The 16,169-nt window shown below is 31.5% G+C and overlaps 2 protein-coding genes across 10 annotated transcripts in view; one reads left to right on the forward strand and one right to left on the reverse strand.

The window, feature by feature from the left end:
- LOC148625504 (FERM, ARHGEF and pleckstrin domain-containing protein 2-like) overlaps positions 1 to 16,169 on the forward strand; it is an 86,054-nt gene that overhangs the window by 10,842 nt on the left and 59,043 nt on the right. For all 8 annotated transcript variants that reach the window (XM_088569115.1, XM_088569119.1, XM_088569121.1 and 5 more), the window contains exons 2-3: positions 3,830 to 3,977; positions 12,714 to 12,818. In XM_088569115.1, coding sequence (XP_088425241.1) covers positions 3,879 to 3,977; positions 12,714 to 12,818 — 204 coding nt within the window. In that variant the 5' untranslated portion in view covers positions 3,830 to 3,878. The remainder of the gene's footprint in view (positions 1 to 3,829; positions 3,978 to 12,713; positions 12,819 to 16,169) is intronic.
- Positions 7,532 to 11,360, reverse strand: LOC148625505 (uncharacterized). Of its 2 annotated transcripts, none has more exons than XM_088569124.1 (3): positions 11,238 to 11,360; positions 9,742 to 9,852; positions 7,532 to 8,805 (listed from the first exon to the last, which is right to left on the reverse strand). In XM_088569124.1, exons 2-3 carry the CDS (start codon positions 9,840 to 9,842, stop codon positions 7,551 to 7,553), a joined length of 1,356 nt encoding a protein of 451 aa, XP_088425250.1. In that variant the 5' UTR covers positions 9,843 to 9,852; positions 11,238 to 11,360; the 3' UTR covers positions 7,532 to 7,550. The 2 variants fall into 2 exon arrangements, with proteins under 2 accessions (XP_088425250.1, XP_088425251.1); XM_088569125.1 differs by lacking the exon at positions 11,238 to 11,360 and adding an exon at positions 10,375 to 10,480.

Below are 16,169 nucleotides of genomic sequence, written 5' to 3' on the forward strand. Positions count from 1 at the left end.
TGTGTATGTATCGTTTAACCAAGCAAACATTTAACTACATACATATGTTGTATAGTTGTTACTGGTGCAGTGAAAAAGAAATTGTAGTGAAGTATTATCATACATTTGTATTTAATTGTGGGAGGAAAGTCTTATACTTATTTGCGGAGGGAATGCTAATTTATTTTTGCACTTCAGGAAATCAATTTCATTTCATTACTAGTTATTTTTGTGACTGACACTGTATAAAATGTACATGTATTCATTAATGAAGGGACTAATTTGAGGCAATTTATTTTTATGATTTTTTTCTTACTTGCAAAAGTCAGTTGGTTTACAGATCTTTGTATACATGTATCAGGCTATTACAAAGTATCTATTCACTGGGATACAACAATGTGTAGTAAAGATGGTATCTTTAGTTGTATTATAGTGGGAAATTTGCTCCATGGTGTTTTAAGTCCCCTACCAGCTTAAGCTGAAGGGGACTTTAGTCTTGTACTCCTTCCATCTGTCAGTCTGTCAAAAAAAATGAAGTTTTCCCCACTTCTTTTCTAAATGCTAGCAGTTATTGAGCTGATTTTTTTTATATGTAAGTCAACCTTGATGAGTTGCAGATCAAGTTAATACGTTTCGTTCTGCTTCGCTGAGTTTTGTTCAAGTTATGGCCCCAGAACTTTGAAAAATTTATTAAAATTTAAGTTTTCCACACTTTTTTTTCTAAACGCTTGCAGATTTTGAGCTGATTTTGGTATGAGTCTAATCTGTCCATTTGTCGGTGCAGAAAACTGCATTTGTTAAATGGATTTGAACATCTTTCTTGTCTTTGTCCATATCCCTTCTTCTGATCAAAATCAAGGTTATTTCCTCAGTTTGTCATTTATACTTAATGATCCAAGGTAGTATTTGGGTCAGTGATATGAACAGCCGGTAGGGGACTATATGTTGTTTTGCAATATTCTCAGAATGCTTGTTTTTTTTTTTTTTTAAGTTAATAGCCTGACCTATAGAAGACTGCATTTCTGTACATATTCCCCTACTGTTCTAAAGTATTTGAAGAAGAAACATGTGTTCTTAACTCCAATTGCTATTGTTAGATGCCTATCTGTCTGGCTGTGAACTCATTACTGTTGTTTTCCATTGTCAGTTAATCCAAATATTATCACTGAATATTGAACAATACTTTGTGAATAATATCCAATAATAGAATGATAGATGTGGGAAAACAATATAACCTAATATTTAACTATGACTACGTGCTACTGGTAAGATTAAACTTCTCAATATATATTTTTTCAATCAAACCTCCTGCAAGTAACGTTAATAGAACTGTGTTCTGATTCTGGTTCTATAATTGTTATTTGGAAAACACAGACATTGTATTTAGCTAGCCTTTCTATTGATTGTTTACCATGATGAGCAGAAATTTAAAAGGGATAGTAACAATGGGTTGTAATAATGTGATGAAGTGCTACTTGTGTGTGCTGATGAGGACAGAGAAAAGATATTTGATTCCTAACAATGTCAGTAATGAATGTTACTCCACTGACATTAAAGATTAGATCATTGACTTGCTATTGTTTGGAAAATTTGAAAACTGAACTATCTCAAACAGGAATTTAATTCAAATTTAAAATCCGACTTATTCTACATTGTGTTTATCCCATGATTTTATGCCTTTGTCTTTTGTTGGATATTTATGGGCTTCTAACAAAATTAGTACGTTATATATGGACCTGTTTGGATTATACTGACTGAGGACGAAGGTCCATATATAAGGTATTGACTGAGTGAAAATCCTTATTTTATATATGACATATGTAGATAATGTATTTTCTGCTTTGTCTGTGGCACTTCCGCCATGATTGGCTGAGAGTAATAATGGAACAGAACAGTTTATATCTGGATCTAAATTTAGAAGTATAGCGTCAATATACATATAAATAGAGACAAGGCTTTATATACATGGAATATGCTTTGCATCACATGATTATAATAACCAATGAAAAAAAGAAGACTGTTACACCATATGTAATAAAATTTCTTATACCCCTGTCTGTCAACACTTTGTATGGTCACTCATAACAACGTTTCTACATGAAAAATATAATTCCTTTTAATTTCTGATTTTCAGAATTATTGGACTTTGAAACACCAATAAAAGGGACTGGCATATCATGTTTTATAAAAAAAAAAATTGGAAAACAGATATGGTTGATAAGAAACCATCCTATTTTGATGTTATTAAGAGAACAAAGAAATTTCTAGATATACAATGAACATGTACATAATTAATGATAATAATTATAATAATAAACTTCATTTTGAGAGGGTAACTCAGTTTGCAAGCAATAACTAATCTTCCCTGAGGCCCTCACAAATGGAGTCAGATATTATATACACATAAGTCTGTTTACAAACATGACTAAATAGTACAAGAAAAAGAACAATTCAGTGTTCTAGGGTTCCAAGTTCCCATCACTCAGGGCAATTGAAATTTAGGTGTGGGAAAGTTGTTTATTACACTTTCCCAGTAAGTTGAGAGTTTGAATTTTTTAAGGATTAATTAAGTTTGGAGAGCAAACTTCAATTGTGGGAAAGTTACTCCTGGTTTGGAGTTTTCCCATGGAAACCTTATTTTTTTAAGATCATAAAACACTGCTGTAACATGTACATTTTACAGGTGTACATAGATAATTATTTTAGTAAATTCTTGCTTTTGACATATTTAATTACAGTGTATAGAAGTTGACAAACACTGGAGAGATGCAGAACAATCCATTGTCTTGACACTATTGTGTAAACATTTTAATTGTACATTTGTCACATTATTCAGTTTTCTGTATGCATAATTTCACTGCAGGTCAGTGATTATTGTTAAAACACATTTAAAGGTATAGGATTGTGCCATTGTACATCTAAGACCCCCTTCTTTTGTTTTAAAATATTAATTTGGAAAGAAAAAATATGAACAAGAATGAGCATATGATAGCCTGAACACACTCCTTTATAACTTTCTGGATCACAAAAATTTTGACCTGAGGAAAAACTAAGAATGACCAATACTTTAGTTGATTAAAACTGTATTTCTGAGTTCTTACCATGTCAATTGATTCTACCCTACTCTTACATTGAACAGTAGGTCGGATTTATACCAATGTCGACACTCCTTTATTCATAGAAGTCTTCTGAATACTGGACTGAAGTCTCTTATTCTTTATGATCTCTAATTTATTAACAACCTAAATAGAACTACCTGCCATTTGTATTATTTAAGGAGAAATTGATGGAGTTTAGCTGTATTTTATTGGTACAAGAAATATTTACAACAGATTTTTATCAGATTTAGAATCTACTGTTAAAAGATTCACTAATTGATGCAAATTAGTAATGATTCAATGGCCAGATGTCAGAAATGTTATTATCTATTATTTGTAATAGTATAGTAGAGTAAAAATATAAATGGTAGTATGTTGTCATAGTACAGTACTGTCCAGATGTAATGTACCATGTATTCTGGGCGAATTTGCAAACACTTAATAGTTAGTAAAAATTGTATACACGAAAATTTAAGTTAAACCTGAACAGCGTCAACCAATTGCTACATAATGTATGATAAAAGTAACAACTATCGGTAATTACGAAAACTCTTCTTTGTTCATACATCTGGATGAGTCCTCTAAGGATGCTAGACTTCTATGCAATAATATAATACAATATTTTCATAGATGTCACAAGGGTTCCATGAAGGTAGGGATAAAAACATTGTTTGGAAGTTTCGGATCTTTTTATGCAAACTTTATATATTCCATTTTACAGTGGTAAAATTTCACTTTAATTTATATTTCAGGAACCAATTAACCATCATGGTATGATGACTTGACAGTTAAATTGAAGGGATGAGTGACCCAATGTCACAACGTGCCCCACCCAAGGGCAAAATAGTCAACCTGCGGGTCATGTTTTTGGATGGCACTCTACATGTGTTTCAGATATCTGTAAGTAAAAGTTAACAAAGAGTTCTACTTCATGTGAGATTAAAAAAGTTTGGAAAGCTTGGGTTACCAGAAGAAAAAGAGGAACAGCAGCAGAAACTCTCTTTGAATAGTAGCTGTTATTATTTGATTCAATTCTTACTAATTGAATTGACTTTTTTTTCGGTGTAAGCAATCTGGATTATAGAAATTGCAAAGGATATAGTAATCTTGAAAGCGATCAGGGAATAATTTCTGGAATCATATGTCTGGATGATAGGCTTATAGTAAATCTCATCTCATATGATTTCATTTCAATGTAAGGAGTAAATCCTACACCTTAGAATATGATATGATTTTGACATATAAATGTGGTTTGCACTACTACTCTGCATACATAGTAATCATCTACTGTTGATTTGATTGAAATGGTTGAGTATGGAGTTTAATAAGCACAAGGTAGTGTGTAACATTTTGTGTTATGTTTAGTAAGGTAATGGTTGAAGACATTACGTGTCTGTCTCTGTAAAAATGAGGCAGTGGGTGAAACATGGTATGAAGAAACCCATCATTTTGATAGTGTAATTTGACTATTTGCACCATCAGAATCATTGAAAAAAGACAACATTGTCCATATCATGTTGGTGCATAGAGTTATAATTTCATTGAAATGCACTGAAAATGAACATTTAAAGGGCAGATAACTCTGTCAGAAACCTCATTTTTCTAATATTCTGTTGGCTATCGAACAAAGCCAGTGATGCAGAGATCAAATAATGGTCTTTTCAAATAGAGATAGTATCCTTGAGTGATATTACATTGTCAGATCGTTGGGGTTTTGACATACATGTTTTTGATTTTTTCCAATTTTGCCTGATTCTTGCGAACACTTACACTTTAGCAGGGAATGAAATTTTGAAAAAAGGGGTTCCTGTCTGTTATTTACTCACATTTGCCCAAAGTCTGTGCAAAAATAATAAAATTTTCCAACAACCCTTCCCTGGATCTGCCGCTTTTAGAAATGTTATTCAGTTTTAGTCCCACATAAACTAATGTATCATTGTTGGAGACATTTGCAGTAAAATTGAAAGGCCAAGCAAACTAGATTATTACTCAGTAAAAGTACATTTCATTTATAAACACTGGTACAATGTAAACCATTTAAGCAGATATTAAGAGAGAGGAAATATCTGGAACTGTATCAAAATAGAACAATTGAAGCTTAAGATTTAGGAACTAAAATGAATAGACATTAATGCAATTTAGGAGTGTTAGTTTTAAGTCTTTAAAAAGAAATCTCATTGTTTTTGTCATTATATACAAATAACAAATTGATGAATAGATTTGATACTGGTTTGCACTATTTTTACAGAGATTAGTACACAATGAATTAGATGTATATGAGTAAATAGAGATTTTTTTTCTATATGAACTTTTCACCAAAGACACAAAATACACAATTTAACAACACTTTGGTCCTGTCATATTATAACTTTGCTCATGACAATGAAGCATATATATGATTGATACACCAAGTTCTTCAAGTTTCAGGCCTCGGTTTCATAAAAGATCTCAAATATTGATCGGAGATATTCCTCAAATATTCAATTATCTGATTGGTCAAAATTTGAGTTGAGGAATGATTTTGGAATAATCTTAATAATTAAAGATATTTTTTTTAAAGACTTGTCCCTGATTAGAAGAAGTACAATTGGTCAATCTGGGTTCATTATTTTCATTCATTCATTATCCAGTATCAATTTTCTAAAAAAAATCATTTCAAAATATTTGAAGTCAACAAAACATTTTATTGCAAAGTTATTTCAGATATATTTATGTTATCAACAGACATATCAGCTTATGACCAAGAATAAATGATTCTAAAAATCGAGTAGATTTGTAAGGTTACCTTTTAATATCATGTTAAATGAGAAGAAAATGTAACTTTCTACAGGAGTCTATAGACTAAACAATTAAGTAGCATTCCAGCTAAGGATCATGCAAAATGTGATTCATGGGTAAAAAGCCTACATATTTTTATTTTTGATATTTTGTTTGAAATGTCATAGTAAACAGAAATTAACATGTGGTTTTTTTATGTAAGGCGTGCTCTTAGGAGATAAAAATTGTATAGAATGCACTGTAGATTTCAAAATTAAGGGAGTTAACTCTGTAAATGACACGCAAATACAATAGAATCTACTGGATTTTCAGTGTTGATTATCTCCTAAGAACAGGCAGATTTGAATGAATAATTACACATTTCATAGTATAGACCCATAAAATGACTTAATTACAAAAATAAAAATATGTAGCCTTTTTAGGGTGTATCACATTTTTCAGATTTTGCATGATTCTTACAAAGACAGCTACTTAATTTTGCAAATTGCTCTTTGTTGGCTAAATGTTATAGGACTGAAAGTCAAACAAAGTGAAGCATGATTGCTATCTGTAATGGGAAACTCATGACTAATTGATTTTTTTATCGGAACTCCCAAAGCTACTTTAAAGGTCAAATTGTCAATAATTGGTTGACTAGTTCATAATTAAAAACATATAACATTGATACATTTTTTAGAAGAATTTAATATTTCTTTTTGATTGTAGGGTTAATTTGAGTTCATTTTTATTTATCTTTCCAGAAGAGTTCCTTTCTCTTTTGCAAATGTAGCTGCAGATAATCATTTGACACTTAAGTCTTTTCCTGGTATTCATAGATTGAGTTAAAGTCCTTTGCAAATAGTTGGGTTTCGGTGCTTTAAAATGTGTTTAACTTCAGATGAAATTTAATAGGAAATTTGTATCTATGACAGGAACTTTCTTGACTGAAATTAAATAAAAAAATTTTGACCCAGTTTTGTTGTACTCGGATAAAAATTGCAATTTTTTCTAAAAAAAGATATTGATATCTTCATTATGGAAAAAGAAAAATTAGTATTAAGTAGCTGTAGTTTTCTGTCATATTTAAACAAATAAAATCTTAAGTGTCAGTCCCTATAAGAATCAGGCAGTCGGTGAAACATGGTATGAAAAAACTCATCATTTTGATATTGTAATTATTGGACCATTGAGTTACAATTTCATTGAAATGCACTGAAAAGGAACATTTTTAGGGTAGATAACTTTCTCAAAAACCTCATTTTTCTAAGATTCTATTGAAAAATTTCTGAGCGACCCAGTGGTGCTGTGAGCAAATAATGGTCTTTTCAAATAAGAAAGCATCCTTGAGTGAAATCATATTGTCAGATCGGTGGGGTTTTGACATCCATTTTCTGATTTTTTCTAATTTTGCTTCATTCTTACAAACACTTCCTCTTTAAGTATTGTATGGTCAGCAGACACTTTATAAATTTCTAAGACAAACTTAACTAACCATTATTTTACAAACTTCTTGCTACATGTATTTTAATACACCCATCTATTTCAAATTTTGACTCCCTGAAATGTAAAGAAAAGACTAGAAGGACACTTCATTACTGTATTGTTGTTGTGATCTTTATATTATTTGTTTTCATGTAATGGCTTAAATATTATAAAATTAATTAGTCTCTTTTTATGGCAAATAAAGACACTACCAAGAATTTCAATAATGTTTAATCAAGATAATGTATGTTTCTGGACTATTCTGTCATATGGTAGTTTATACTTAACGGCAATCTGTTGGAATATCAGTTGTAATGCATCATTCTCTCGCTCTAACTCTCCATTAGGAATAGAATACTGTATATATTTTGCAATTTTTTTTAGTTTGTTTTGTTTTTTCTCTATCTCTTCCTTTGATATATCTGATAGTAAAGTTTCAATTTTGTGATTATACTTATGAATTAGGTCAAAATCTATTATAATACTGAATGAATCATAATCTAAAATGTTATTAAATGCATATGGGTTTGGTTCGTTCTCTTCTTTTAAAATGACTGGTATGCATCCACTCATTATGGAATCATAAAAAGACTTTCTGGATGGAGAATCTCCTGGTGGCTGTATGCAAAATACTGAAAGTTCCATCCATGAAATCAGGGTTTTACGCCTCTCAGCATGACACTCACTGGCATAAAACAGTACCATTCTAGTATTGGTATACTTTTGAAAATCAAGTTTATAAAATGGTAGATCTGTTTTCAAAATGAATTGGTCCATTAATTTTGCTCTTTTTGGATTGGAACGAGTCATTCCTACTGGAAGCAAAATTTTAACCTCTCTGTCTTGTAGTTGTGGAGTTTCAAGTTCAGTTTCTTCTGACTGTTTGAAATGGCCATATGATGGATATGGTACAACTATGATTGAGCTTTTCTGCATTAGTGAATATGGGTAAACACTACTTAATGAACTTGTGACATGCTGTCTTTCTATTCCCAAGTATGTTATATTATTCGTAAAAGGCTGCTGTAAATATGGACACAAACGGCTTGCCATTTCTTTTTCTATTTTAGCTGCTGCTGAAAAATGTGGCTTTCCTCTTAAAAAGTGATCACTTTGATCTAAAAATGATTTTAATTCGTTCACTTTTTGTGTTACTCCTATATACCTTTGACCTGCACATAATGATCCAATGTAAGCTGGAACATAGAAAATATCAGCATTGTATGGATCCATTGTCCTCAAAGGGCTTAACTTAAGTTTTTCATGAATGACCATCTCCAGACTGAACTGGTGAGTGGTATAGTATGATGGTGATCCACGGACTCCTGTTTCTGCTGCTTTCATTTCTGATCCCATGCCATAGTTAAAGAAACCAAAGCAGGATGATGATTTATTCTTTAAATAATCGATGATGTCATAGTTCAGACTTTTTGGTAAGTCATAAATATAGAATCTGAAAGGTAGCTCTTTGTCTTTTGTTATGGGTACACTGTAAACAGAACAGAAGGAATAATTATACAATTGTTGCTTATTCCAAGGGCATAATTTGATAAATTGGCTGCCCACGGACAGCGATATTGCTTGGAATGTTGATAATACTTCGATATTGCTTGGAATGTTGATAATACTTTGAGATGCAGGCATGGGGATTATCAGTGTTGAAGGCACTATCATTTCCCAAGGGCAGTCAATTTACCCATAGTTCCTTCTTCATAAGCAACTATTGTCATTATTTTAATCTTAAGACTGTAAGAGAGTAAAACATGTGATAATGCACTGTGGATTATTATATGGTAATGCAATACTGTCATTTTACGGTACATTAATTAATAGCACATGACCGTTTTTTAACCAATAAGAATAATTTTCTCTGATATGAAAAAAAAAAAACATTAATGTTTTACTTAGTGTGTACATATTTGATATTTCCATATAACATTACCTGTATTAAAAAAAAACAAATTCACTGGGTTTATTACTGAGAGGCTTATATTGTAAGCTGTGTTGTGGCTGATTTGGAAAATATATCAATAATATTAAATAAATACTAGTTTTATGATCATAACTAATTGAATATTTACAAATCACAAATAATTTTAACTGGATTTTACAGAGGAAAAAAAACTGTATTTTTGGGTTGTATAGGGGGAATGGGCTTGTCTATGTTGTAACTTTTAACAGCCTTTGACAGAATCTTTTCAAATTTAGATTTTCTTAAATTTCCCAATTATTTGTTTTTGATAGCGGAAAAAAAAATGGAACTTGAAGGAAAATATGGCTTGCCATCAAAATTGCAATCTTCATTTTTAAACTGTCATCTGGTTTAGACTACATTTCAAATTATGAGCCTTGTTGGGAATCTTATGGCCATATTGTTCAGTTTGTCTGTAACAGTTCTGTTGATGATTTAAATTAGACAAATTACCTGTCATGAAATGTGATGGATACATTTATAGCCACCAGACTTAATATGAACAATGCTATACCCAAAGGAATGACATATCTGACCAAGTGCCTTCTCCTCATCTTCAGACATCTACAATTTATACAAATTATACTATGTTTTATGATTGTGATTAAAATTTAGAGAATGGATGTTCTGATCTTTTAGAAATGTTCTTTGTAAGGTTTCTGTTTTTAATGTGACATTTTCAGCTAGAAATGTGATAGGAAATGGTGCATGGCCTCTCTTATTCTAAATATTGTAAGTTTAACACGGCAGAGTATAACATTGATTAACATCTTGGATGAAAAGGGTTTTAGTCAGGCATAACATTACTATGGTGTGTTTTCTAAATCATGAAAAACAATGCTGAATATATAACTTACATAAACATATGACTACATCCTTCCCTGGAAAATTCATACCTAGTGGGTTTCAATTACAAAATTCAGTATTTCATATGAAAACAAAGTTTATTTTTATTGGCAGGACTTAAGTTTGAGTTTGATTTTGGTTGAGTTTCTATTTCATTAAGAGATAACAAATAACTTTTTACTGTATTCATTGAAGTGAAATGGAAATATAGAAGAGTCTATACATAGAGTAAAAACTGACCAAAGAACTCGAAATAAATCCTTGATTCTATCCCACAAAATATAGTGTTTATTGCACATCAATAACATAGTTAATCTTGCAGTGCCATATGTGAAGTCTTATAGATTTCTTTTGTATTTCCTATGATAAATATATCATTGAATGTCAATATATATTTGGTCCAATTTAAAACTTGTAGTAATAAAGGAATGATTTACTGTTCTTAGGAGAATAGAGTAGAAATGTAAGCAGTCAAGAACTTTACCAATTTGACATCTCTCTCTGTCATTGGTATGAAGGAAGATGAATGTTATAAGAAAATTATCTGATATAAGGTTGATGCTAACTGTACTGAAGTTAAGACATCTGCTTTGTCTAATAATCAGTGGTATAAGGAGCATTGATGCTTAGGACTTCAAAGCGTTGTGCAATGGGAGTCACTTTGGGTCATTATATTGTCCATTTCATTATATATCTGTAAAATTGGGGTAAAATGTGATAAGGATGCCTTTCCATTATGGTGGTTTCTCATGAAACGTTTTGCAGTAGTAGATCACTTATGTCTCTCTGCCATTGAAAGGTATTTCTGCCAAAAACCAGTATATTTAATGCTCTATTTATGGAATTACACATACTGTTAAGGTATTATTGTTCATTGGGTATCAATTTTCATGGTTTTAGTTGGTTTGGCAAACCACGAAATTTGGTTCCCAGCGAAATGGAAATTTCCCATTTAATTGTATGTTAGAGTTGTCAAATCAACGTATTTAAGAATCTACAAACTGATGTTTTCCCTCTAAACCACAAAAATTGGTATCCACGAATAAAAGTACTTTCTCAGTAATTACATATTAAATAAAATATGCTGCATTTATAAATCTTACCATTTAACCATGTGTCTATTCTCCTGCGAAATTGCTCATACCTATATGTATATATTGACTTATTTCATCAAATAGTAATGACTGGACATTTATAGTGTAGGTTTTATAATACCCATAAGATTAAATTGGGCATATTCTGTAGCAACACTAATTATATGCTTGTTGTGTTTTTTTTTTACAACAAGAGCGCCAGAGTTATAGACAGTTGTGATAATTGACAGTATTATGTGCTCATTAAATAGTTTTGTCAGTTTTTGCCTTGCAGTTTATTACTGTAAATTTGGACAATATTACTCTAAATTGACTATTTTTGCTATTTACCTACATATACATGTACATGAAATTTTGCTTGTAGTAAGCTTCCTTTTTTTCTTCATTACAACCCTGCAAACAAATGTTTGAAGTTAAATATGTTTCAGTTTGTATGTTTGTCCTTCTATTTATCAGTCTGTGAGTCAAAAATAAGGTTGTCCCCAACTCTTTCTTTATTACTTGGTGGACTCTTATGAAACTTTTTGCGGTGTTAGATCACTTAATGCCAACATGCAACAGTTTCTCTTATCTTGATCTACACTTAGAAATCGATGGTGAAGGAAAACTATTGATCAAACTTTACGACAAACGTGATGACTTTTCATTCAGAATTGTCAACTTTCCTTTCATCTGTGGCAACATCCCTTCAGCACCTGAAGGTGTGCATATCACAACTCATGCGTTATGCCAGAGCTTGCCGAAACTACGCAGACTTTTTGTATCGCACGAACTCTAACAAATAGGCTTCTGGAACAGGGTTTTTGTTGCTACAAGATTGATGTCATCACTACAGAAGTTCTATTGTCTTCATCATGAACTCGTGGATCGTTATAGTGTATCCATCTGCGCCATGAAAACTGATTTATTCAACGGGTCATAGTTTTCCTTTCCTCGTTTGTCTACTCTGGACTTGACTTTTTATGAGCAACTCGGCGGGTGTTTCTAGAAAAGCAGAGGACGCTTACCCTACCGGTGCACCTAGTCTATGCTCCCAGTTTTTAGTAGAGTCTGAGTTGCTCATTTGCTTTTGTTACTTTGTATGTATGATTTTAGTTACTGTATGTTCTTTGTTGTGTATGTCTGTTTTCCATGTCTGGTCTTTTTCCCTGGATTACATTCTTTTGATTACTGCTGTAACCTTGGTTCCCTTGATTACTCTTTCTACTAGGGCTGCAATGACACACTTGAACTACAAACAATATGTGTTGCATTATTGTGAACATTTCTTTTAAGGAGAAACTAAAATGTTCTAAAGTTCAAGGGAATAAAATTCCTTGTTGTAGAATTATGGATTCCTATGTTATTACATCAGATGTTTATGGGATTGAAAAGTCTATAAAATATTTGAGTATTGTAATTCAAAATATCTAGTAACAGTAAGGTCAATATGCCATTAGTTATCAATATTTTACTCAATTGAATGTTTCCCAATTGAATTTTCAGATAAAAGCACTGGGAAGTGTGTTATGGGAAGCAGTAGTTCGGTACTTACAACTGGTTGAATCCGACTATTTTGATCTGCAGTTTAATGATACACGTGGCCTCAGGGTAGGTACTTGTAGAATAACGAGCATTTACATGCAAAGACAAATAGTTCACTTATATGCTGCTACTTGACTGTGATATGGGTTGGATACTGATTTCATCATATATTGCTTGTGCATTACAATTCCCACTGATGCAAAAAAAAAAATTGTTGTGTTTCTGATCACCCCTCAAAAATTTTGTAGGGTCAGTAGGTAGAGATTTAAAGATAATTTTATTTCAATTTTTTTTTTTAATTTTGAAATGAAATGAGAGTGACACCAGACTCAGAATACAAGAAAAAACATATCTGCAAAAATAAAACATGTGATAGACCATGACCAGAAGCATAGTCACTTGTGTGTTTACAATCGATTCTTAATATTAACAATCAGTATTTCTAACTCTTTGTGTTTTTCCATCTAGAATAGAAAAAAATAATCTTTGGCTTTACTTTCTTCTTTTTTGTTCTGTATGACGGGCAACAGGCTTTTGTGTAAGGAGGTCTTAAGGAGGACCAGTAGGGTGACCGGAAACTTAACATTTTTTTGGTTTGACTAAGGATAATTGCTTAAAAATACCTTATTTAATGATGTACAAGATCTGATGTTAAGGGCTGTCCTAGTTCTCATTTTTTAAAGACATTACATTTGAAGCAGTTAAGAAACAAGTAAATGAGTTGAAATGTCTTTCAAACACTTGATAAGACATAGCCAGTGACCTGAAGTAGATTTGATGACAGTATTGGTTATTATCTCACCAAGAGATAGTAATCATTGAAGGCTGTGCATGTATTCTATTATCATTACAATAGCTTTCCATATTGGTTTCAGTAATGTTTATTCATCGAAAAAACTCCTATTGCAGAAGTCATATCTGCCTATCATAGAAATAAATCTTAAATTATTTCATTAGTGTTTTATTTAGAATATTCATTCCTGTAAAGACCTGGCTCGTTGGTTAGCAATTAAAGTTTTATATTGTTTCATGAATGCGGATTTATTGTTATTACAAACAGTGTACTAGTTGTTTTTTTTTTTGTTTTTTTTTTTACAAATTTAACTACTGGAAATCATTAGATTAACTTTCCCACAATTGAAATCTGTGCTTTCTGAATTTAACTAATCCTTTCAAAAATTCAAGTTTTCTACTTGCCAAAGGTATAGTGGAACATACAGTAACATACAACTATCCAACACCAAAATTGCATTTGCACTAGGTGAGGGAAAGTGGAATCCTAGATCTCTGTACATTTTAGGTAGTATTAAACAATAAACTCAAAGTGTATGTAGAACATTATATTTGTGATTTAACTCATTTATACTAATCAGTCATAGTTGTGGTCAATAATGTTATTGCTTGTTCTTTGCTTGGCTTTTGGTGGATGACTATCTCATTGGCAATCATACCACATCTCCTATTTTTCAAGGCAATAGCACATTGACCTTTGTTATACCTCCAACAGTTGTCTATATCACTTTATTGATTGTTTAGAGCACCAGAAACCACAATCCTATTACAACTTAGTTGGTCTAGTGTCAAAAGCTTTTCTAAGATTATTACAATAGTTTCCTTATGTCTTGAAGGGTTGGCTTAACTAAGGAAATTGGATAGATGAATCTTAGTTAATGTCATATGTTCAGTCCAAGGTTACCTAACAATGTAAGAACTTTGTGCAGTATTTATTTATAACTTCATGTTGCTTGCTTCATAAAAGTTTGGCTCATACATGTCATGCATGTATAACTGATCATTTTTATGCCCCCGCAACGATAAGTTGGGGGGCATATTGTTTTACCCCTGTCCGTCCGTCTGTAATTCCGTCCATAATTCTGTCCGTCCCATAAGTTTTCCGCACTTTTTTTGAAAAGATTTGAAGATATTGAACTGATTTTTTGTATGTGAGTCTGTCTCGATTAGTTACAGAATGAGTATAAGTTTCTTTCTTCTACGCTGAGTGTTACCAAAATAATGGGCCCTGCACTTTAAAAATTGTATTGAAATAAAAGTTTTTCACTTTTTTTGTAAATGCTTGAAAATAGTTGATTGGTTTTTAGTATGTGAGTCTGTCATGATTAGTTACAGATTGAGTTTAAGTTTCGTTCCACAAGGCTGAGTTTTACCAAAATTATGGGCCCTGGACTTCAATAATTTCATGGAAATAACGGTTTTCCGCACTTTTTTTGTAAACCCTTGAAGATATTGAACTGCTTTTTGGTATGTGAGTCTGTTATGATTAGTTACAAATCGAGTATAAGTTTCGTTCTTCTACGTTGAGTTTTACCAAAATAATGGGCCTTGCACTTTAAAAATTGTATTGAAATAAAAGTTTTTTGCTTTTTTTTTTTTTGTAAATGCTTGAAGATATTTGACTGGTTTTTGGTATATGAGTCTGTCATGATTAGTTACAGATTGAGTTTAAGTTTTGTTTAGCTGTGCTGAGTTTTACTCAAAACTACATGCGCAGGCATCATTTGTGTCTCACAGACACAATAACACATCTGACAAAGTGCTTTTTACAATTATGAGTTATGATATAGCTGTATGAAGGTTAAATGCAGGGCATCACTTTATCTAGTTATCTTATATATTTATGTAGCAGTCTTTGTAAGAATCGTGCAAATTCTGTAAAATGTGATACACCCCAAAAAAGGCTATATATTTTTATTTTTGTTATTAAGTTGCTTTATAGGTCTATATGAAAGGTATAATTATTCATTACAATCTGTCTGCTTTCAGGAGATGATCCACATTGAAAATTCAACAGTTTCTATTGTATTTTAGTGTCATTTACAGAGTTATCTCCTTTAATTTTGAATTCTACAGTATTTTCAATGTAATTTTTATCTCCTAAGAACAAGGGTTATGTGAAAAGCCACATGTTAATTTCTGTTTATTTATGCATTTTATACAAAATATACAAAAAAAATGTGTATGCTTTTCAACCATGTATCACATTTTGCATGATTTTTATGTGGAGTGTTACTTAAATTTTAAAAAGAAGTAAAGAATCCAAATCACTGAGAGACACCCAAGGGGAAGATTTCTAGTTCTATAACAATGCTCCCACAAATAGAGAACATTAAAATCATACCCAAATGTGTCTGAGATTTCTTAGTCTATTGTAATAAGTAATTCAATTTAGTATACCCCAGTTGTCAATATTTCTTTGCATGTACAGGATTTTACTGTGGCATCTCTTACATGGCATATTTTATCTTAACCTATAAGGAAATCTCACATGGCTAAAATTAGAGATATATCCTTGTTCTTAAAGTTATTTTTTTTTAGCTTTCGTACTGATATCCTTTCCAATCACTTGTGCCCTTAAATCTTGTAACTTGAAACTTTGATATAAAATAACCCTAAAATTTA

This window comes from Perna viridis, chromosome 2 (assembly GCF_037379345.1).
Source record: "Perna viridis isolate PV_CMFRI_1.1 ecotype Kerala chromosome 2, ASM3737934v1, whole genome shotgun sequence".
Lineage (NCBI taxonomy): Eukaryota > Metazoa > Mollusca > Bivalvia > Mytilida > Mytilidae > Perna > Perna viridis.